The 24,516-nt window shown below is 49.5% G+C and overlaps 1 protein-coding gene and 2 long non-coding RNA genes across 5 annotated transcripts in view; 2 read left to right on the top strand and 1 right to left on the bottom strand.

Annotated features, from left to right (window-relative positions):
- Positions 1–4,239, bottom strand: part of BCL11A (BCL11 transcription factor A) — a 70,959-nt gene extending 66,720 nt beyond the window's left edge. The window contains exon 1 of one of the 3 annotated variants that reach the window (XM_088160759.1): positions 3,645–4,239. In XM_088160759.1, coding sequence (XP_088016885.1) covers positions 3,645–3,699 — 55 coding nt within the window. In that variant the 5' untranslated portion in view covers positions 3,700–4,239. Of the gene's footprint in view, positions 1–2,422; positions 2,554–3,644 lie in introns of those variants that run through there. The other 2 variants (XM_088160761.1, XM_088160760.1) reach the window with 2 other exon arrangements.
- On the top strand, positions 833–23,870 carry LOC148224146 (uncharacterized). The gene is made up of 2 exons (XR_015802069.1): positions 833–975; positions 17,926–23,870. It is a non-coding gene; the product is annotated as an uncharacterized LOC148224146 (long non-coding RNA).
- Positions 5,104–9,966, top strand: LOC148224147 (uncharacterized). Its single transcript, XR_015802068.1, has 2 exons — positions 5,104–8,454; positions 9,723–9,966. It is a non-coding gene; the product is annotated as an uncharacterized LOC148224147 (long non-coding RNA).
- Positions 23,871–24,516: the final 646 nt, after the last annotated feature.

The following is a 24,516-nucleotide window of genomic DNA, read 5'->3' as shown; positions in this document are numbered from 1 at the left end:
TGCGGGATTGCCGGGCACGGCGTTTTTCTCCCCAAGCCGTTCCTCGCCTTCGGAGCGAGGGAGTAAATTATGGCAGGACTAATTCCACCGGTAGCTCGCTGCACGCCGCAGACAAAGGTATTTTGCGAATCTTAACTTCGAGCTCACCGACTCTCCGCAGCAAAAAGACACAAAACCACCCGTGCTCCCCTTACAACTGGCTTAGCGAGGAGCTCTGCATAATCATTACTCAATTATAATGTTTTCCCGCGGCCTGATTCCTTTCTGACGCTGTCACTATTATTTAGCAGGGGAAGGTAACCCGCTGCTTCGACACCAGACAGTTAAAAGTGGCACTGAACAAAAATAGACTTTGCTAAAAGTCTGTACAGACTGGGCTGATTTACAATCAAAACCAGGAAATGAAGTGGTAATTCAGAGGTTGCTGATTACACCTCCACATTTCACCTAATTAATTTTATAGGAGGCAAAGTTCTTGAAAATAACAAGATGATCAAATGTACAGATATAAAACCTGTAACCTCAACATTTTCTATGCTCTTAACGTAAATTATTGCTAATTAACAAGAATTATATAGTAATGTATGAAATACAGCTGGCATTGTGTTCGCTGCAAAACATTTGGCTCCTGATGGAGCCAGAGCCAGCAAAAAAATTACGTTTTTTTATTATTACTGCTACTTTTAGAACATAATATAAAATACCGGGATTACAAAGAAAACACCGGAATACAATTCACCTGGTCTCGCCTCTGATTTGCAGGATGCATCTTTTAATTCTGGGGCAATCAAAATTCCCTGCCTGGGTCCCTAATCATCCGTCTCTATTTTTCATGCAAATTGCCCTTCCACCAACATGTCTTTTCAGCTTTCCCCCTTCGCCCTCCTACTCCCGCCTTCTTCCCCCTGTTCCCAGCCACCAAAACAACCGCACGGGCAAAAGCGGGATGGATTTTGGAGTGCCGGGAGAAAGGAGGTACTGGGGGTGATGGGGCGGGGAGGAGGGGTGCCACACTACGGTGAGGAGAAATGCCCGCGGGGCGATGCGGATGCGCTGCCGGGGCATTTCCCCGCACCGTACCGTGGGAAGGATGGAGAAGGGCTGCTTAATCCCCAAGTTTGTGTCTTCGGATCGTGCGGTGCAAGGAAAGGGAGACTTGAGGGTACAATGGGGAACCGCCAACACGTTATGGGGAGGGAGGGGAAACCCGGGGAGGGGGAAGGCGAGCATCCCCCGCTGCCTCCCGGAGCAAGCAAACTCCGCGCAAAATTAAGAACAAAGAAGAAGAGGGAGGGGGGCGTGGGGGGGGGGGGGGGGTGGAGGGGAGGGAGCTGGGCGCCCTCCCCCTCCCGCCGGCCGGGAGGCAGCGGAGGAGCCGGCCAGGTTCAAGTTCGCGGGGCTGCCCGGTTGTTTGATCTCGCTGTGCCTCCTAGCGACCGAAGCGGGCACGGAGCCCGCCCGCCGCCTCCGCCGCCCCGGCCCCGGCCCCGCCGCCGCATCCCCGGCGCGCCGCTCCCCCGGCCCGGCCTCCCTCTCCCCCCACAGCTCCCGGCCCACCCACACCCCCTCCCCACCGCCGGGGCGGCTCTCGCCGGAGGGACCCCCCGGGCCCGGCCCGGCCGCCGCTCCCGCCCCGCACGTGCGGCCGCTCCGCGCCGGCCCGCGGCTTCCTCGGCGAGCAGCGGCCGCGGGGATCCCGCCCGGCCGCGCCGGGGGCCGGGTCGGAGCCTCCCACCCCCCTCCTCCGGTCCCGCCGCCATCCCCGTTCTCCGCACCCCGCTTCCACGGCTGCCCAGGAAAAGCACCCCCCGTACCCCATCTCCAGGGGGGCCCCCAATCCCCATAAGGCGGTGATGCTGCACCCCATACTCAGCCAAGCAATGAAAAATTAAAATTAAAAAAAAAAAAAAAAAATTAAAAATAAGATCTCCCCGAAAAGTAGCGGGGAAAAGAGCGGAAAAACGGCTGGGGGCGGGGGGAGGGGCTGAGCCCCCGACAGCCCCCGGGTTTTAGGGCAAACTTTGGGCAGGCAGAGCCCCCGGCCAGCCCTGCCCGCGGCGGAGCGGCCGCCTGCAAAGAGCCGGCGCTGCTTCCTTCGCTCCATGTGCGAACCTGGCTGCAGTGTCTGTCTGGGCGGCCGCGGGGGAAGAGAAATCGCGGCGGAAAGTTTGGGGGGTTTTGCGAAGGGCCGAGGGAGCCGGGGATGGCTGGCAGGAAGAAATGGCCCTGGGTTTTCTGCCATCCCTGGGAGGGAACAAAACCCGCCGGGAGTAATGAGAGATAGAGAAAGGAAGAAATAAAGAAAACGGGGGGAAAGGAGTGAGGAAAAGCATGCAGCATTTCCCCTTCCCCCAGGCTCACCCCGAGGAAAAGGGGATTTTTTTTTTTTTCTCCCTTCCTTCCCACCCCCCTCGCCCCAAACCTTTCCAGCTCGAGTTGCCTTTTGTTGTGCAAAGAGCGCTCCCGCTTATCTTGCATCTAGCCCTGGTGTGTGTGGTGGCGGCTGGAGGGAGGGACGGAGGGAGCCGGAGAGTTTTTGTTGCGAACGGTGTGGTGGGGCTCGGGGTTTGTTTTTTCTCTCCCGGGGAGAGCGGATTTGGTTTGGGGTTGAAATGCGGCGGCGAGAAAGGGCCGTTCGCGGGTGTGAGGGTGCGAGTGTGTGTGTGCGTGTGTGTGTGCGCGCGTGTGTGCTCAGCCCGGGCTCGCTCTCGCCTGTGTTTGTTGGCAGGAGGCTCCCCGCACACGCGGTGCTTGTAAACATTCAGACACGAGATTTTTCCCAATCAAAATCCACTTCCACTTTTTTTTTTTTTTTTTGAAAATCTTCCAAAAAATAGTAAGCGAGCGGGAGAACGCGAGGCGAGGGCGAGCAGGGAATCCCAGCCGGCGCGGCGCGGCTCGGCTCGGCTCCCTCGCCGCCCGGTGCCGTCCCCCGCCCCAGCCCTAGCCGGAGCGGCGGCGGGGCGGGCGCGGGGCGAGGTCGGGTCGGCGGAGCCCCGCACGGCGCCGGCCCGGGGCGGCGTGGAGCGGGGGGCGGCGGAACGGCCACCCCGCACCCCGCGGCGGAAACAAAAGGGAGGCGGCCCGGCTCGGCTGTACCCCCCCCCACCCCCCACCACCCCCGGGAGGGCGCCGCGGGGCGAGGGGGCGAGCCCGCCGGCAGCCCGGGGGGCTCCGGCCGCCGGACTTTCTCCGCGCTCCGCTCGCCCGCACATCCCGCCCGCCCGGCCGCCGAGCATCCAGCCCGCCGCTCCCGCAGGAATTTTTTTTCCCACTTTCGGCCGGTTGTGCTCCCGGCAGCCCCGCACCTCGCCCGCGCCTCTCCCGGTGCCGGGCGAGAGCTGCCGCTCTTGCTGCCAAAGAGCGCGGAGAGCGGGAGGCGAGCGCGGAGCGGGGCATCGGAGTGCGCGCCGGCGGGCGAGGGACACGGGCAGAAAGAGAAGAAAAGTCATCAAGGTGATTAAATTAGAGAGGGAGAAATTAACCAGAATGCTGAGAATCCCGAGCCGGCGCTGAGTTAATTTTTTTTCCTCGACTCGCTCACTCGCTCTCACTTTTAAATTATTTTTTTCCCTGCTCTCGCTCGAATTAAAAATTAAATCCGTGAAGAGGAAATTAAATAAATTGCTCTCTGGGTTACTTACGTGAAAATTCCCGTTTGCTTAAGTGCTGGGGTTTGCCTTGCTTGCGGCGCGACATGGTGGGTTGGTGGCTTCGGTGGCTTGTGAGTCGCTCGGTTCACATCGGGAGAGACGGGTTAGAGAGGAAGGAGACTCCAGAGAAAATATCTTCATCAATGTCTTTTGACATCCAAAATAAATTAGAAATAATACAAAGATGGCGCAGGGAAGATGAATTGTGGGATAGCAGTCATGGCTTTTTTTTTTTTTTTTTTTTTTTTTTTTTTTTTTTTTTTTTTTCTTGTGCAAGGAAAAAAAAGAGAGAGAGGGAGAGAGAGAGAGGGAGAGAGAGAAGGAGAGAGAGAGATGAAAAAAATGGCAAAAGCCCCCCTGAGCTGCAAGTTCAAGTGCGGACGTGACGTCCCTGCGAACTTGAACGTCAGGAGCCTGGATGGACAGAGACATACAAAACATGGGCAGGGCAAGCCGGGGAGAGGGGAGGAGGGAAGGCGAAGGCAACACCAATGGACACTCATCAGGGGCTGGACATGAAAAAGAGAGCAGGACAAGCCAATGGACAGTGATCGCAAGGGGGAGAGGGGAGGGGGCGCGGCGAGGGGGGGGTGCACCGGCCGCCCGGCGCACGCTGCCGAATGGAGCCGGGGGGCCGGGGGCGGAGGGGGCGGCGGCCGGAGCCGCGAGTGGCCGCGGAGGAGCCGGGTGCAAGAGGGGACCCGGAGAGGGGCGAGGGGGGGAAATTAAACACGCACACGGGGAGAGAGAAGGGAGGAAAAGGAGCAGGAGAAAGCGAGCAGGCAGGCAGGCAGGCAGCGGCAGCTCTCGCACGCACACCCCCGCTGTGGAAAAGCAAACACATCTCGGTGAAGCCAGAGCCGGGCAGAGAGGGCTGCGGGGCAGGCTGGCCGCGGGCTGTGCCGAGGAGGTGGGGGAGCTGGGGGAAGCCAGGTAGGACCGGAGACCACCCAAAAAGCAAGGGGGGGGGGGCATCCGGCTCCCGGCTTCCCCGCTCGCCTCCCCCATCCTCCTCGAAGCCGCCGAGTCCCCTCCTCCCGGGAGCTGCGGCCCGTCCCCGGGGGACGGCGGTGGCGGCCCCGCGGGGAGCTGGGGGGCGGCGGGGGCTCAGGCCGGGCCGCTGGAAACTTCGGCGGCGAGCGGCGGCCCCTGCCCTGAGGCGGGCGGGGGAGCAGCGAGCGGAGTTTGGCGGGCGAGGAAGCGGCAGGCACGGGAGGAGAAGCCGCAGGAGCTGGGCGCGGGGGGAGCGGAGGGCGGCGGGACCTCGCAGCTTTCCTCGCGGGCTGCTGGCGCCCGCCATCCCCGGAACCCCCTTCCTCTCCCGGCGGCGCTCCGAGCCCTGCCCGCAGCCACGGGCTCTGAACGAAAGCGAAACGCGGGGCTGCCGGCGGCGGGGCGGCGCGGGCAGCGGGCTGGCAACGGGGGAGGGCGGGAGAGGGGGGGAGGCGAGGCGGCAGGAGGCACCGAGAAGTGGCTCGAGTTGGGAGGATGCGGCGGCGGCGGCTGCAACTTCGCCGAAAGAACCCGGAGCGAGGCGGACGCTGCCGGCACCGGGAGGGATCAGGTTGCGGTAGAAATAAGCTCAGGAGGCGAACGGGTGTGCGGAGCAAAGTGCGGCTGCCAAGGGAGTGCGAGGGGGTAACCGTGCCCGGGACGGCGGCGGACAGCCGGAGCGGAGCGCCGGACGAGAGCCCGGGGGGACGAGGAGCTGCCCGCCGCCGTAAGGGAGACTTTGCCGGGCAGAGCCGCGGCCGCCCGGGGGAGCGAAGGGGCGGCGGGGGCCGGGGCTCGGCGGGGACCTGTTGGCGGGGCGAGCCCGAGCGCGCAGCGGCGGGGCTGTCAGGGGCCGGGGCCGAGCCGCTCCGCCGTGGGATGGTTTCAGCTTCCCGCCAGCCGCCCCCCGGCTCCGCCCGCCGCCGCTCGGCCCCCCCGCGGCCCCCGCTCCCTTCCTTTATCCATCGGCTCGGGGATGCGCCCCGCGGCTGCCGGGGCAGGGTGCGGGAGCAGATGCGGGACGTGGCGGGGGGACCCAGCCGCAGGTGACAAACAGCGGCTCACGCCGCTCGCGAGGCTGGCTGTGCCGGGCGTGCACATGTCCCTGCGCGAAAACACGGGCGTGTGTGCCTGTACCGGAGATGCAGATACATATATATGGGGCTTGATTTATATCTAATGGCACGTATAAAGCTTTTGAAGGTGGCTACAATGTAAAAAGTAATGACTTTATTACCCCTGAAAGGTTCTGCGGTTCGCAGTTAACACTCCTCTGAATTACAATTCATTACGCTCTCTAAAGCCAACCTGCATCAGAACACCTACCTGTGCTTATTCCCAATCACAGGCATCGTTTCATTGATTTTCTTTTTCAAAAATCATAGCAAATTAAGCACTTGGTGACAACTAAATCTGTTTCATTATCGTGCCGTGTTTGAGATTCCAGAGGTGACTTCCCAGACCGCATCTCAAAACCTACAGTCAAGAGCTAATTTTACAGATGCTTTCATGAACGGCAGCGAGGATGTTCTTACCATCAGCATGCCCTTAATTCCAGCACTGTAAAAATGCCTCGATTTAAATGGAAACTCGCTGCCTTAAAAATAATATTTCATCCTGGCTGGATAATTATTAATATTAGCATTTGATCGCAATAGTGCTGGCTCCCCCTCGTTCCTGTACCCCCCCACCCCACCCCACAGCGCTTCGCATTGTCATGTGATTGGAGGGAGATAACAAACCTCAAGAAAGAAAAGGAGTGAGAAGACATTTTTAACACGGCATGACCGCAGATTAATAATGCAGGTGGGTTTTTATTTCATTGTATTTTTAGGGGAAGGGAACGAGGCCGTTTAACGAGCAGTCGTGGACACAAAGTGACTGTATTTACAATCCTTGATGTGGCTTTCGGTGGGTAATAAATTATGACAATATTAAAATTATTTTCTGGCAGCCCAGTTAACTGCGCTGGGGACTGTAAAGCCCCTACTGATTCCATTTATGCCTTGTAATTGCGGTCCACGGTCTCGCTCTAAACCTTTTGGTGTATATTGTGTGTAAACTTTTAGCTAATAGACTTTTTTTTTGAATGGAGGGACTTTTCTCGGTACTTCCTGCCATATACATTTTGTCTCTGATCTCTGTATTTAATGGCCAAGTCCTGGTTTATGCTTTATAATGTGTTGACAAGTTTTCTAACAGACTTTCTGAAATAATGCACATATATTCACGTCGGTTAGAAACTCCACAGTATTTTTAGAGTCGAGTAGATCTATATCCTAATGCACTGAGAGGGAGTGTAAATCATAGAGGATTTCATAGCCCTTTCAGTAGTTTTCTGTATGAAGTATGAGCAGCGTGGCCTCCAGACGTAACCTTTTAGAAAAAAAGACAGTGCTTTTATTTTATGGTGTAAAGTGCTTTTAGCTTCAGGGCTCTGAACGTGAATGTGGTCAACAAACAGCTCTTGCGAGAGGGAGTTTGCTACAGCCTCAGCCCAGCGCCGGGCGCTATGGGGAGGGATGCGGGGCCGCCCCCGGCCGCAGGACCGGGTTGAGCCCGCCCAGAAACCCGGGTCCCCCCGCCGAGTCCCCCCGCCGGTGTCCTGGGCTCAGCCACCCCGCGGAAAGGGGGGGTCGGATGGCCCCCGGCGCTGCCGGAGAGGCTGATGATGGCAGCGGGGTCAGCCCCGGCGCGTCCGGGGGCAGGGGGCTGAGCTGCCTCCGAGCTGGTCCCGGCACCGGCGGCAAAGACAGGGCCAGAGGGCACAGCTGGGGCTGGGAGCTCCCCAGGAGAGCCGTGGAGCAAGGGCGACGCACCCCATCACTGCCCCACTGCACCCCACAAGCTGCATCTTCTGCGTGTCTGCCTCCACCCCCGCAGCACCTCCGGGCCACAGCGAGCATCTCCAGCCCTCTGTACCTCCTGCGCGCTGCTGTCCTTTGCTGGGTTGTACTAACAAACCCAGTAAAAGCGGCAGGTGAACACAGTGAGAAATGCCCAAATGCTAACTGCTAACACCTAGAAACCCTGGCAGATTGGAAGGGCGGGTGAAAACAGACCCAGGCCAGCACAGAAGATGACCCAGTGATTGTGTTCTGTGGATTGACACAAACTTGTGTCACCTGCTCCTCCACAACCATTCTTTGCCCAAGCTGCAGGGGATGCCTCGCAGCCGTGCTGCAGCGTTTGGAGCTGCTCTCACCCTGGCCATGTTATCAGCTGCTCTTTGCCTACAGATTCCTAGCCCCTGAACAAAGTCAGGTGGAGGAAATGTGGCCCTACACCTCAGCAAAATCAGAGCCATGGTGGGTTTCAGGCTGCCTCCAAGGGGAAGCTAACCTTAGAGAAGGGTCTGTCTCATTAGCTGAGTGCCCATCCCGCCTCAGGTTGTCCCGTATCAACCAGACCCTTGAGACACCAGCTCATGCCCTGGAGCAGCTGAGAGCAGAGGTGGGCATCCCATCCCTGTCCCACAGCAATGGCAATAAACTGCAGCAGGTGAGAAGATTCATGCTGTAAAAATTAGTCTTAGATTTAAATCTGCCAAAATGTAGCCGTCCCTTTCCTCATAACTCGGCTCTCTGCCTGAGAAACAGTGTGGTCCTCTCTACATTCAAGCACCTGTGGTTCTTAGAGGTTGCTGTAGAAAGGGACATAAAATTAACATTGAGAAGTGTGGCCTTTCTCCATCTCACAGGCGGGCACCCAGGACTGGGACCTGAAGGTGCAAAGGAGCGCGGCACGGTTCATGCCACGTACTGCTGTCCCTGCCTATCTGCTAATTTAGTGACAGACTTGGCAGTGGGTGAGTTCAGCAACTTTGGTGGGCAAATGTTCCTGCTTCCAAGCTCCAACTGTCACTCACTCGGAGCAGGAATCTCACTTGCCAACATTACAGAACATTAGGACCAAACACAAATTCCAAAACTCTGCCAGTTCCCCGGAGCTGGGCTGCATTATATAACGGCAGATCGCACGGGGTGCTTTCCGACACCGTCTTGATAGTCTCAATCAGGCGGAGGCAACGTGGGTGGAACTCTTATCACACCAGGCTGACTCCCGTGAATGAGCAGAGGACTATTTCTAGAACGTGCATTAGTATTCCCGCAGGAGAAACTTGGGCACGCTGCTTCTCCTTTTCTCCTTTTTTTTTTTTTTTTCCCTCTTTTTAATAAAGGCTCAAAATAAACTCTGATTTTGCAAGCTCTTACTAGCAAACACAGCACACAGAGCAGCGAGTCCGTGCAGGATCACAGACATCTGAGCGCCAGGTGACAGAAAGATTTCGTTATCGGCTCGCCCTAGGCAGGACCTGGAATAAAACCCTGAACTTGGGGAGACTTTTTTTTTTTTTCCATGAGTTTCAGCAAGGCCCGGGATTTCAGCCTGCCTCTGCTTGCACAGCACCTAGCACGATGGAGCCCTGAACCTTGACTGGGCTTTCTGGGGAAATAAATGGCACAAAGTGCTCAGGGAACAGACTTTGAAGTGGCAAAAAACCTCCCTTGAAGCACACAAAGAGTTTTTCTTGTGTGTGGGCAGGCAGAGGAAGGCATTAGTAAAAATCTCATTTTTAATCCAATGTTTGATTTCAGCCAAACTGGGTTTAGTTTGCACTACTTACTTAGTTGTCATATTGTAGGTTTAATATTTATACATCTTTTTATAAGTAAACACATAACCTGCCCCTGAGCATTTGTATACTACATTTCAAGCCAACATGATTTAAACTATGTGCATTTAAAACCTCCCAGAACCTGACCTATAATGCAAATCCATACAGTCTTAATTATTGCAGCACTAGCAGCCGTGGCACGAGTGAGGTAGCTGAGCTTTTATTGCTAAAGAGGCACAGTAGTTATGGTCTGTCAGTGCTCCTGTTACAATCCCCATCTTGAAGAGGTTATAACTTGGGCTGTGTAAATTTGATTGAACTGAAACTTGGGACTCCAACTGTCAGTCCATATAGGGAATTATCTTATGAATAATTGGCTAACCCATTGCTTGATTCACAGACTTTTATAAAATGATTTTTAATGGGTTTTAATGTTTTTTTCTTTTACTGACATCTAGGGTATGAATTTGGTACTTCTAGCTCTTCTGAAGCTCCATACTCAATGGAATATGTATAGAAACCCAAGGTAAAGCTACAGCTACCCCGAGGATTTCACGGGGCACACCTGCCACCTTGACCCACCTGCGTGTTCCTATACCCTGAGAAGAGGCCAGGAACAAGGAATGGCACTTTAGTTATCTCCAAAGAGGGTCCTAAATGTGTAAGATAAAGAGAACATAAATAAATACCTTTGCTAACAGATTCTCAGAATCTTTTAATCTCCCTGGGCTTTATCTTCTCCCAGAAATGTGTGGAAATGAGTCCTACCTGTGTGCTATCATCACTTAGAAAGGGATGAGCCACTCAGCTTTGCATATTGAGCCTGAGCTTAAATACTGGTTTGTGTTACAAAGGATTTTGCTGATAAGTGCTCCCTACTTTTCTCTAGCCTTAAACTTCCAAAAGTCAGGTTTTATCATCTCAAATCACACTAAAACAAAAAGTGCATGTTTAGTTTAGATGCAGACTTGAGATTTTCCTCCATCCTACAGCAAACAAAGCCCAGCCCAGGGCCAGAAACATGAGCCAGGAGCTGTGAATGGATTGCTCTCACAGAGCTGATCCCACCGTTCCCGTGCCCACCTCCCCACATAATTCAGGAGCAGGGACACCTGAACTCAAGAGCAGCATCTCCGTCTGTTTCAGGAAGAGTTTTGACCAAGCCTGGCTGCAGCCTGGGGCTCTCACACTGCAGGGCTGTGTCCTGTGCGAGCCATTCCAAAACAAAGCACTGTGAGAAGCCAGATGTTCCACACATCCAAATCCCCCCCATCTGTCTTGGCCTCACAGGAGCCCATGATGGCATAAGTTGGTCCTTTTGAGACACTGCTGAGATCCCAGGCTGTGCATCTAAGCAGGTCACTGGGTCCAAGCCTATGAGCAGTAGGAAGACAGGTCACTGACACAAACAGCTTCTTAAATTCCTGTTCTGACTTGAGCTGATAAGTGCATTTCTGTGCAAGATTAGATCCAAGGGGATCAAACTCTCCTGATGAGGAAATCTGGAAAGCCCTGCTCTGGATGTGGCAGGCAGGGAAAGGCAAACGTTTTGTATTGAAAAATAAATACAGGTATACCTCAAATCAATTTTAAAAAGTAAAATAACAAAAATAACTCACTAATCTGAGAAACCCAACATCAGCAATCAAAAATAAATTATTTCTATTGAGAAATTAGTTTTGCTACACAAGATGAAGAAAGATTTAGTTGTTTGACTTAATCTGCTGCTGAACAGTCTCTCCTTCCTAGCACACTTGGTGTGAGGGACAGTAGAAAGGACAGTGCAATAAAAAAGGATTTTCCTCCTCTAACTCTACTTGATATGACCCCTGCCAGAGGAATCTACTTGGCCTTGGGTACTGCAAAATTCTTAAGCACATATTTATCTTTAGGCACATCAGCTGTACTTACATGCTTAAAGTAAGCATGTACTCAAGCATGCTGTTAGATTGGTGCCTTAACATCTTCTGTAAATAACTCACATTGCTTTTTAGAGCTTCAACTTTTAGTCACTTAGAATGCATTGGACTGAAATTTAACAGACACAATCATCATTCTCTATATTCACTTTATATTACTATTTCAGGTGACATTTAGGTTTAGCTTTTAGCTTCAGCCAAGAAGAAATGCGCCTGCTTTGCAGAACATGACATAGTTTTTGTGAGGATCTAGATGAAAAATAATTAATAGTTGAGAGAGCAGAGTCCTTTCTCTGGGCTTAAAAATAAGGACAGCTTTACTGTGGGTTTTCTCCTTTGCCATATTTATTCTATGCAAAATTTCAGCTTAATTGTTAAAATGCTTACAATAATATTTTAATGCAACTCCCTGTAGTCAGAAGAATAAATTATTATTAGCCCAAAGCTGCACAGAAAGACACAGCACTGAGGGGGAGCAGGAGTGGTGGTGAATAACCTGTGATAAGAGCCCACTTCTTTGAGCAGTTTGGATAGTTTTGCCACCATTTGTTATTGTCAGCACACATAATTCTGTCAGTGCAGTATGAATCTTGGCTGCAGTGAAAAGAATGCCTTCTCCCATCAGTATGAATAAGATTTCACTCAATTAAAATAACATGCAAGTATATTGTATGGCATTACATAGAAAGCTGATGTGCATTAAGTATGAATGCTGGGGTTGGGGGGAGTTATTGTACTAATGCTATTGTTCACTGAGCAACTATTCCCCAGCATTTAAAAAAGCAAGGGAAATTAAATACAGAAATCAGGAATAAGTACAATGTTTGATATTACCATACTGAAATTAATGTATTCACAATTTAGACTGTAATTTGCCCTATCATATCTAGTTTCAGAGCATCTGAGAGCCTGGAGAGAGAGAAATAGATGTAAACACATGGGGAGAGAGCTCCATGCACTGTCTGTGCTGGCACACACCTCCCTCAGACGTCTGGGTGCTATAGATATCCACAGGGTAAATCCAGGCCATACAGAGCACCAGTCTGGAAGTGCTATCCTCCACAGGCAGCAGGGAGAAGTTTGGTCTAGATGTGGCTGGAGCAATGGGATCCACTGCCATCTCCTGCTGAACAGCACGAGGCTGAGATGAGCTACAGGCTCCTGGCACCCTGGTTGGTGCTGCCCAGAAATGAAGGAATGTGAGGATGGCTTAGGGATGGACAAGGACACAGCCATGGCCGCTCCTACGAGGGAGGCCACAAGTGCCTCACAATAGGTGTGTCTTAGGCAGCCTCTATACTCAGAGCCAATAAAAGTGAAACTGTTCTCTATTAGAGCTCTTATATTCAATGCCATACTGCACATGTGTACTTTGCTTATGAGCAGGACTAAAAAATATCTGTACCGTGACACCGTACTTTTAAAGTGTCTATTCAACGTCTTTCCCAGTCTCCGAGGATTGCCTCCTCCTTAGACATCCACGTTCAGTGAATATGACGAGGCTAATTATTTTTCCCTGAAGTGATCAGTGCTCGTCTCTAGCACGGACCTCACATTTTCAGCCTCAGAACTTAAAAAAGAGAAAAGAAACACACAACTGCTTTCAAATCCTAAGACAAAAATCAGTTTGGCAAACAAATTCCCTGCCACGGGCTTTACCAGGCTTTACTCTTCCATCAAAGCCCCCGCGCACGTAGAAGCCTCTTTGCCATTTTTGAGGGGGGGGTTTCTGTGTTTTCCTGTTACCTTTCCTTCCTGTAAAGCAATCAGGGAGAACGGCAGGAGGCACCATCAATATGCAAATTGCTGCCAGATAACTGGTTTCGCTGGTTCCGCCTTGGGAAGCGGCACCGCCGCCGCGGGGGCATCCGGGGGGCCCGGCGGGGGACAGCGCTCCTGCGAGCCCCGCGGGTCCCCCGAGCCCTGCCAGCTCCACGCTGCCTCACAGGGCCTTCTTCAGCGTGCTGCTGGCCTCTTCTGCCCGGCCATTTCTCTTGCAAGGGCTATCTGAGTGCTCTTCCTTCGCCCTGAGAAGCGCTGGCAGTTTGATGTCGCCTGTCTCTAATCAGAAGGTGAAGATTTTTAGAGATGAAGATTTGCCTCCATCAGCTCACCTGAGAGGTGCTCCTAGGCATGGAGCAGGAAAAAGACTGCCTCAAACCTGAGTGGTGTCACAGATCTGCTCAGGAATATCAGCGGGCACTCCCATGCGGATCTGTATCCAAAGCACACATCTTTTCTAACTCTCTTTTCTAACTCAGCATTTGAGGGATGGAAAGGGAGCCACGGGTTTCTAAATCAAAATGAAACTATAATTCCCAGGTAAGCATTTGCAAAAGTACCTGAGCCAGTTTTTAAGAATCACAGATCTTAGGTGGGTTCTGGGTTTGCTCTGCTGGCAGATTCAAAGCAGCACTGCTCATCAAACCAACCTTCTGCAGGGCATTCATCAAAACCATGGGAATATTTTTAAAACCCCACCAAAGTAAACCATATAGCTAATTTATAAGCATTCAGATGTGCAGTAACTCTAGCACAAATATCCCTAGCAGTATGGTGGTGGCCCCATATAATACAATAAGACACAATTCAGACCTGTGACGGTCTATTGAATGCATAATATGCGTTTTTAAAATTGCCTGGAAACATATTCATATTGTAAAATCTAATGGTTCAGGTGGAGCTTTTACTCTTGATCAAATAATAAAATTGTTAGAGACCACTCTGTCATCCCATTGCTCACCAGCCTCCATGAGGACTGTTTTACATTCCTGTTTAAATAGGACAGGAGAGCAAAAAAGGAAAACATAAACCACAGAAGAGTTACTACAGACATTAACTTTTAAGCCAGAAAAGCAAAAGAGCTGAGAAAGAAGCTCCATTCCGGGGGAATTGTCTTTGTCACTCTGCATCCATTGAGGTTTCCTGCAGCCAAAGCCTCTGGACGATGAATCACGTTAGGATAAGGCTGCACTCACTAAGTCCCAGGGGCTGTCTGGGGCAAGGTGTCCTTGTTTGGCCTCCAAAATAGCTCCGTCCTGTGGATTTAGGTCTGCCAGGGAAGGAGACTGGTGTGGACAGACAGACAGAGCCTGCGGACAGCTGAGACTCCCTGTGGGATGGAGTGGGTGGCGACGGCCTTGTCCGTGGAAAAGGAATCTGAAGTGCAGACTAGCGATAGTAATGGTGATTACCATTAAAGTGTGGAGCTTTTCATTACTGAAAACTTCAAATAACTCTCCTGAACTATATTTGAGACAATTTTTTTCATGTTAACTCCGGGTTTGATTGCTGAAAAAGGTTGACTGCTAGAAAAGGAAAACCAGTGCAGTGCACAGCAGTGGGGAATCGAAGCCCTTCTTTACCAGAACCCCTGCCATATACGTACTGTCACTCACCTTCCAGACACTCAGTACAACCATTCAATCTATTGAATCAAGAGACTGTTTGATCTTATCTGCATCTGTGAGCTGACTGTCAACCTGCTTAGGCTGCATATTAAATCATCTATAGTAGCTGTATCAAGCTGGGATGATCTGTTAATTCTAAATTTATTAACCCTTAGAGTGCAGTCATCATGTTTAATCTAGTGTAGCCAGCATTTATTTTACAAGACTAAATCCTTCTTTAAGACATGGCTGTGCTGTAGGTTAAGGCATTGGTAACGTGGAGGAGCTGGTAACTGGGAAGAGCCTCACTTTGATCTCTGTAAGCCAGCTGACAGCACCGCCGCTCCAAACGCGTATGTGTGCGCTCACGTCACGCTCCTGGGATCAGGATGTGGGGTGCCTGCACATGTGTGTGGATATAATGACATCACTTCAGAGTTTTGCCTGGGATGAGCTAGAAAATGAGCGGCCTTAAACCATGTCTGAGCCCTGTGCCTCCGGGAGGACTTGAAATCAAAATCGAAGTGACGGCAACCACCGCAACACGAGCTGAGCGTGGCTCTGCAAGGAGCCACCACCAAACCTCTCCTCTGAGTGGGCTCCTGCTTCTCAGCCCATGACTGCGCTCCTAATCAATTACCAAATGTCCTGGGAGTGCTGAGGACCACGGCCACTGCAGGACACGCAGGAATCCGAGCGCTCCTCTCTGCGTACGTCCAAACACACCACGGCGACGCGCAGGGATAATTTCATAGGGTTACACACATCCGCATCAATATGTTAATCTGTTCGTTACACACACGCGTCTCTGCCTGCCCCTCTCTCCTGTTGTCTATTATCTTTGCACATCGCCGATGGTATCAACATATTCACAGCTTTTATTTCAGTCGCAAACTGCTAGGCATGCTTCCTTTTTTGGTAATCATGTGCCCGGTATCTCTCTAATGTAGCCTAATAACAATTTTAGCATTCAGATGAAGCGATTTCATTCTGTGACTGCCTTTTCTATTAGATTTGATTCTGAGAAGCCCCAGTGGGTGCCTCGGAGGCAGAGATCTATCTGTGAGGCTGCAACCGATTCAATAGCAGCCTGAGCTAACCTTGACCTTTCCCTAGACCCTGCTCCATCTGGTGCCAGCCTGGTCCCCCCCTTCTCCTCCTCCTTGCTTCACAGTCAGCATTGATCAAGGCGGAATCGAGCGTCTCTCTCCCTCCAAGGGCTGGGCAGTCGTGGAAAGGACAGCACATTTCAATATATGGAAATGATTGAGCCTCTTATGCAATCATAAATCTACATACAGCCTCGTGATTTGATATTTCATTCACCTCCAAAGATTCTCACCCTCCCTCCCACCAGCAGGGATTTATAAACTATAAGACAACAGCTTTCCCCAACACCTGGATATTATAAAGCTTGCTGTTTATCGGGAGCGAACGCCTGGCAATTTCATCTGATTCACTTTGTGGTTTATTTAACAGTCCGTTGTTTTCCCTGCGTGCCTGGGTTATTTTTTTTTTTTTTTTTAAATTTTCCGGGGCTTCACCCGCACACCCCCGGCCCTTTCGGGCGGTGCAGCCGCTCGGACCGGGGCTGTTGGATGCCGCTGCCGTAGCCCCCGAGGGAAGGAAGGGGCGGACGGGCTCGGCTCGATCCGCGGGTCGCAGCGGACCCGAGCCCGCGGCCCCAGCTCCTCATCCCGCTCCTCTCCGGGAGCGTGGCAGTAGCTGGGAACGAGCTCAGACTCCTACAACACACTTTGTCACCTTCCCACTTGTGCTCCGTTTTCTTGTCCCCTTCCCCGCTCCCCCCACCCTCCCCGCCCCGGAGCCGCCGGGATGCCCCTGGAAGCGCCGGGATGCCGCTGCTCGCTCCTGGGGAGGCGAATCCCACCTCAGCGAGAGCCAGCGCGGCTTTCACCGCCGAGAGACTCCGTGCTGCGCCATCCCTCTGCTCTCCTTCCTCGCTAGGACGTGCACTTACAGTCAATAATTTTATTTTTCTTCCGAAGAATTCTGACGTAACCACAGTTTCTCACCGCATACCAGCCTCGAGATTACATAACCGATTATGTAAAATTATAATTGCAAGATAATATATGCAGACTCTAATTATTACCTAGAGTTTCCCGTGTAGCTGTAGCCAGGCACACAGCACATATGTTAAGAGTCGGTTCTGCAATATTTGCATAGCCAACACTTCTGGCTGGAGACGCAGTGTGGAAAAGGAATGGATAGATATTTGACAGTACATATGTATGAGAGAGATATATTACTTAATAGGAAAAGGTATCTGGAAATATATTCCTCTCTGTTTTGAGGAATTTGTTTTGCTTTATCTCCATGGGTAGTAAAAAATAATAGGGAGAAACTGTGAATTACATTGAAAAAAAATAGATATATTCAATTTGTCAGTTTAATATTACACTTCCACTCTGCAATACTACAAAGATTTAGAACATTTCCAAAACTTTCAGCTCTAATCTGTGCCTTGGGTTTGTTTGGAGGACTTGCCACCACATGCCAGCTAAAAATGAGTGTCAATTAATAATAAAACCCACTCTTCCTTATTTCTGCACTCATATAATTTAACAGGTTTTGAGAAAACCATGGATGTAATGGTGAGAATTTTCCACCGTGTGCAATATTAACAGCTTTCATTCTAAAGCACCAAAACTTCCTGGAACAGAACTGCTCAATGTTTTCTCCTTTCCCAGTGGCCATCTCCACCTATTATTATACACTTAAAATGCAAAGAATGTTCAGCTCCTTAAAAAGTGTGGTTCTTTTCTACCAAGAACATAGCTGGTAGAAACAATCTCAGACCAAGGCGGTTCGGGTAAGCGCACTATTATTTGTGGCCTGCAAAATTAGAAATAATTTGAAACAAGAAATGGGAGAGGTTTCAGCTTGTGTTTTCCACCACGTGAGACATGACCAGAAAATCTTTGCCACTACAATGCAACAGAATTCCCAAAGTCTCTGATTTCTGAGCTACCTGAGCAGCCTCATAACCTCTGCAGGAGTGCCTGAGCACGGCTTGTTGTTCAAAAGCATATTGTACTTATTAGTAAAATGTGAAATGGCTTAAAAAACAGTTTGAGCTATGAATTGCCATCTGCTCAATGGGGAGAAACAGAAAGTAACTGCATATATTTTCTCACCTTTTTTTATAGTAACATAAACAACACTCCAGAACACTATAAACTTGTAGCTGTACCAAAGGCGTTGGTGCAGTTCATTGTGCTTCAGGTCAGGACTTTGTCCACGCTGTTACACACTGTTTCTTTTAACTCTCTGCAAATGTCCCAAGGTCTTTTTTCCCCTATTAGGTAAAACAGCCGTTTTAATTTCAGGGATTAAAAGTTTGATGCTTCTGCCCTGATATAGGGCTAACCTGAGGTCTGTGTGTGCCTTGAGACATCAAAATACAGGTAAAGCAGCGTACAAAACTTTTTCTGGGTCCCTGTGTGGGAGGGGAAGAGGGAAGGTTTTATGTTACCCAGCTTTCATGCAGAGCTTTGCATCACTGCTGTCCATCACAAAAGAAATTTGTCTTTGTCCTCTCTCCTCCCCCAGCCCCCTTTTTGCAGGGAAAACCCGAGGAAGCACTTGGGACTGTTTCCTCTGGTGTCGAGCTCTGCCAGCGCCAAAAGCACATTCCTGCAGCACCGGCAAACACAGTGACCTTCCCCAGAGCTGTGGGGGCAAGGCCGTGAACTCGGCTCAGAGCACGGGAGGCCTCTGCCTGTCCCAGGAGAAAGGCTCTGCAGCAGGGCAGTGCCTGCCTGGTCTCTGATGGGAGCAGGACTCCCTGCGAGCACTTAGGGAAACCATCCGTGCTGGCAGCTGCTGCTCCACACAAACGCTACAACAGAAAGGACAAAATTACATCTTTTTGTTTTCTGCTGTGCCAGGGTGATTTCTTAGCTCTCCTTCAGCTTTATCCACCTGAGAACATGGAGTTTTTTTAACCTGTTTGTCCCGTTTCTTGCCTAACAGCAGCTCAGCTATCCTGCCCCAAACACTGCCCCTATAACCTGCGGATTGGAGAGGAGAGAGTTCCTGGAGTCAGGGAGCCATTCCAACCAAATGGAAGCAAACTGGAAGATCTTGACTTGGAGTGAGTTTCACAAGGAGCATGAGGACAAGAGAGCTGTGAATTGTTAAGTTCCATCCCAAAGGATGAGCACGTGTAAGACAGTAACTCTGCAATGCAGAAATTGTCTTCACCTGCCTGCCTGGTGCTTTCTCCTCTCCGAAAGCCTGACTTGTCGAAAGCATCACTTCATAATAATACAAGGAGCAGCTTTTTGCTCCTTTGCAACTTGGCAGGAGTATAAATACGCAGTAAGGGAAAAGGGGAATCAAAAACTTAACAATAGGAAAGAGAAATACAACCGTGTAAAGTAGCCTGCACCCTTCTTATTTTAATTCCCACCAAGTGATGCCCCTAGAAAAGCTGGGCGCAGCAAAAGCCTCGAGATTGATATGCAAAGCATGTGAGCTGGTTGCAATAGCTGCACCACAGCGCACGCCTAGGTGTTCTACACCTCACACACACATCACCCCCTAGGATTAAGATTCAAATCACCTGTCCTCTGTCGCTAATAAAAATGAAATATATTAGGGGAAGTTTGAATACGGTGGCTTGACAGAGCATGTCGTGTCTCACACGTGAAAAAATGCGACAAGCGCACAATCAAAAAGCAGCTCCCATTTTTGTGGTACGGGATTTTTCTGTTTCAGAGAGCAAAATGTGTGCTTGGAGACCAGGAGAGCCTGAACCCTTGAACACCTGCAGCCCCTGAGAGTGCAGTGTGAGGTCAGATCAGCACTCACTGCTACAAGGTGGAAAATCATATGTTTTTATGAGACTTCCAGATTTGCTTTTTGCTTTCTTTTTTGAGTGTGCAGAACATAAGCAAAGCACGAGAAGCAGCACTGTACTTCAAGAGGTCCTTCCCCAACAAAGCAGCTGCCACAGCAGAACACCACCCTAGGGTGGAAGTTGTCAATACTGTCATGTTAGAGTTTCCACTTAAGTCTAAGCCATCCTAGCCTAAGATCCAGATCCTGCAAAGGCTTTCTGGAAAAAGAGTGTCAGCCAGGTAGATGAGTACATCTCCAGACAGCTGACAGTGCTGGCAGCTTTTTCAGCCCACCCTGGGCTCAGCTTTTCAGGAAAGCAAGAAGCCAGACTGATTTTAGGGTGGAAAGTGATAAGCAGTGCTCCAAATGAGATGCAAACAAAGGACAGGGACTTCAGGCACAACAGGTTATTTTGTTCTGTGTGAATGGCTTCCATTATTGACACAAGGATGGACATTACTTGTTCAATCCCTATTGGAAATTGTGTCCCTTCCCTAATTGAGGGGATAAAACCAATTAAAAAAGGTAAATCACAGCTCCAGGTGCTGGAGATAGAAATATTGTAAAGCCTATTCAGTGTGGACTCATGCAACAGAGAGTAACTGCTTCAAAAATTGCCCCAGCTTCCAGGAAGAGTGCACTAAGAGGCTGTAAACAAAAAATCCCAGGCAGCCTCTGGGAAAGGCACCACAGAGTTACAACAAATGTGTCTCAAATCTGTCACCTCAACAGGTGACCCTGATGCTGGTTGCTCTGGAGTGCCCTTTTCCTCCTGAATTGTCAGGCTGGTGATGGAGGAAGAGAGAAGAGGAAGAACTGAATGTGCCACTGCTTGTGCCATGATCTGCAGATAGCGTGAGGACTTTGCTCCTCAGGACTGTCCATCTGGCGCCATTCCTGAGCAATAAAAGCTCACCCACAAAGTATTTTAAAGCAAACAGTTGGTGTAATGAATACCTTAATATTCCTAATACAATACCACAAATAGTAACTACTATGAAAATACCCACTCAGTGAAAAGAGCCCAAGTTCACAGCCCAGCTCCTTCAGAGAGCAGGAGACAGGACCCACAGAGGCTGAGAGTTTATATCACAGGAGAGCGACTTCCTCTGCCACTCACTCTCCAATGATTCCCTGTGGCTAATCCAAGCACACCTGCACACCTTCCAGCAGAAGAGGTGTTCCAGCAACCCTTGGGCCAAGTGAAAAAGTGAGCTGGCCACTGGAAATGGGAGTGTGTGCATGAGGACAAGGGGTCAGGCACCACATGCTCTAAAAAAAAAAAAAACAAAACAGAAAAAGGATTCTACAAGTTACCACCCTTTCTTTTTCATTATTATTTTATTTTTGTGATCTCTGCTCAGATTCTCTCTCTGCCTTCTTCAAACTTAGAAAAGCAGGGCCACTGAAACAGCCTCAAGAGCCAAATACTATCTCTAATTCATCAGCACACATTGTGCACAAAAGCAAGAGGTGATTTCGTAAGATACCGGGAACAAAAAGTCTTTATCATTTAAGATCAGAATTTGTTTACCAGGGACATTATTTAACCTAAGGAAGACAGGCAGAAATCTGAAAATCTCCCTTTAATTTACTCTGTTATGATCTGTATTATTGTTCTTGCAGTTCTCTTTTTAGGTGACTTTACAGTAGGCAGACTTGAGCAACACAGGATAAGCTACTTTGTGAAGAGTTGAATCCTAAGGTCTGAATTCCTAATTTTAATCTTGTTGGTTCCCAACCAGATTCACTCATTTTTTTCCTTTTGAAACTGTTTACTTTACAAATGTAAAATAAGCACTGTAACCAGATGTACGTAAGTATTGTACCCAAGGAATACTTACAGCATCTGGGCAAGAGCACTGTGTGGAGGGGTTTTTTTGTTTACTTTGGTTGTTAGCATAGTACATCAATTATTTCATGCCATTTTATATAATTTTACCTTTATGCTTTGGCCTACAATAAAAGCAGTATCTGTTCATATCCTCATATCTTGCAGGTAAAAGTAAGGTCTCTTACATTTTTAAAATTAAGTGTACCTTCCACTAATCTTATGTGTCTTTCTTTTTTTTTTTTTTTTTTTCAGGAAAGCAAGCGCTGTTTGCTGTGTGTGACTATTTCAGTGAGTTAAATATCTATTGAAAACTCAAATCATTCACTGGCCTCATTTTCTCTAGTTGCTGCATTCAGATTAATAAACCTGTTTCCTACTTAAAATGAAAAGAGAATTCAGAAACGTTTAGCATCAAGTGAAAAAAGCAGCAAGAAAATGACTAACAGATACCGGGACATGGCATATTTATTTTGTCCTGTCAATTATTTTTAAAGAATCCCTTGCTTATGGAGGAAGATTTTTTTAAAACCTAGACTATTAAATAAAGATGTCCACAAACACCAGTCCCTTCATTTTTCCTCATTTTGGAGAAAGTATTGGAATGGTTTGGGGTTTTTCACTTTATATTATACTTCTGCCAGTGCTGGAAAGAACTCACGTTTCAAGGGTCACAGAATAAACCTGCATAAAGCGTTTATGACACTGCGGTAACATTTATGAAGGCGAATACTCACGGGCATTTACAACATTAGGAAAACACCAATATCAGATGTTCTCCTCAGCACTTCAAAGCTGCAGCCGAGTGCAAAGTTCCAGAGGTACCAGCTACTCCAGGGTCAGCCGTGGCTCCGAGTAAACGCGTTTGGAGGCCTGGACCTGGAGGTAATTTCAATGTGTTCTCATCCAGTCATGAGCACACAATCACCTATTGAAAGTGTCTGCCTTGGAGTGCAGACAGATGGAGAGCACAGGGGTTAGTACAGCCAGGCCTTGGACTGACCTTTGCAGAGAGAATTAAATCAGTCTGACCTTGTTGTGAAGCCTAAATTATATCCATAGACCCCCAAATAATGCATCTTTAATGCATCGCTGCCCTCTTTTTATCAGCCTCTTTACCTCGAGGGTATCTTGTTTGCTAACTACTGATGTTAAATTGCAGCTATTTATGCTTACATTTGTGACCTCGGTGGACATCTTGTCACATTTTTTATGAGCACTTGAAAAAGTAGAGAAATATTTATATAGGGAGAATATATAAAACTGAGGTCTTGTTTCACTTCGACAGAAAATAAACATTCATAGGAAAAGGAACCTGGTTCAACTGTGGGGCGCTGTATTCATTGTATAAGTCTAACACAATAGTCATTGTATGATTCTGAGCTTCAATATCATCCATAACCTATCATCTGGACAGCCTGGAAAACAGAACGGTGCCACGTAATAGGATTTCCAGTATCTTACAAACACCTTTTCTTCTCAGATATTTTTAATATTTCAGGAATTTTTTTTAAATTCAGAAAAGTGGTAAGAACAGAATAACCCCTGTGACACCTGTCAGTTTTGGTAATACAGACCTCTGGACAGAAACAATACCGAGTCCACAGGCTGGAATCTCGACTGGAAGCCAGCTCGGTTCAGACCAGGAAGCGTTTAATTGGTGCTTCTGTTGACTGTAACAGCAGAGGAGCCCAGTGGAAGTTCAGGAGAATTGCATCCTTTCCCACTGCCTAAAAGGCTCCGTTTTGTGGTTTTTCTGTTGCACCTTAACCCGAACAAAAAGGTGCTTAGGAAAAAAAAAAACTTAGTCCAGGATGTTGCTTTCTGAGTACCATTATTCAAAAGTGCATCGAGTTCCCTTTTAGCTTCTATTTATCAAAATAAAACTCCGATTTAAACTACAAAAGGAACTAGGTTTTGTTCCTCTCCTGTTAGTTTGGGATATTGGCTATGCCACCGGCTGTCTTTGCAATTCGGGCAAGTCACCGAGGCCTGTCTCAGGGAATCCTCTGGGAATCTCCATCGGAAAGCTGAGCTTTCACAGGCAGGTGAGGTCCATCGTGCACAGGATTGGCACCACCCCATTTGTGTGTAGGAACGCTCTTCCCAGCAGCAGTGAGCTACCAGGGTGGCTCATCCAACTTACGGAATCACTCCAAGGCTGGCCCTGCCACCTTGCTTCCCTCACCATCCAGCTCTCTAAGGCAGCACAAAAATATTTGTTTTTGCTGGTTTAGCAAAGTGCACGGAACGAGCGAGGGGAGAAGAGCAGCAGCAGAACAGAGCACGCAGCTGCAGGGCGGAGAAGAGCAACCCAGTACAGCGCTGATTTAAATCAGCTGCACAACCACACCATTAGATTAAACTGCTGATGAAGGTTAAGTTTGGTCTAATCCTTGGCACCGAAGCAGCTGAAATGCTGGAAGATGATGCTCGCTCCCAGCTTTATTCCTTACACTGAGAAAAGCCCGAACCATCAGAACTCTATTTGCATCACTAAAGAGCCGCCCTCCAGGGTGGGCTACAATGATAACGCTCCTCAGATACACTGCTGTGAGCAGTGTTTGCATGCTGAAATTAAAATTAATATTTCACCTATTCCCTATGAGATTAGACGGTTTATTTTCCAATCAGATAAAAACAGGGCACACTCCATCCCAAACTGCCCACTATTACCTCCTCAAGGAGCTCATTCTTTACCCCAAAAGCGAGCTTTGGGATCAAGTCAGACACTCAGCATCCTGCAGATCCCACACTGCCGGTGCAGGCAGTAACCACCCCTGAGTGCTCTGCCCGTGCTGAGTGAAACCTGTCCACAGAAAGTAACAACTGTTGGTCAGAAGCACCAGCCCTGGGCACAGGAAGAGCCACAGCTGCATGCAATGCAAACTATGTGGTGCTATTTTAATTGGGTTTCTTTGGCTCACAAGTCCACAGGTGCTACTGAGAACCATGTAGGGATAATCTACTTGAAAAGCAGAGGTCAGTGCAGCCCACAGAGCTGGGTTGTTGGCACTTTCTGCCTACAAACATGCTAGAAGTCCCTGAAAATGGAAGTTTCTCATTGCCAAAAGCACACAGCAGAGCACAAGCACCAGGCTCAACCCAACTGCTGCAGAATCTGCCTGATATTTTAAGGGTCTTCCAGATAAATAAAGGTTCCTGTACCTCAAGGGACAGGAGCAGCAGCTGACTATAACAACAAGCAGTCAGGGTCTGTCAAGTCCCCCGAAACCAGGGTTAC

This window comes from Sturnus vulgaris, chromosome 3 (genome assembly GCF_052056855.1).
Source record: "Sturnus vulgaris isolate bStuVul1 chromosome 3, bStuVul1.hap1, whole genome shotgun sequence".
Taxonomy (NCBI): Eukaryota; Metazoa; Chordata; class Aves; order Passeriformes; family Sturnidae; genus Sturnus; species Sturnus vulgaris.
This window is presented reverse-complemented; position numbering and strand designations above follow the sequence as displayed.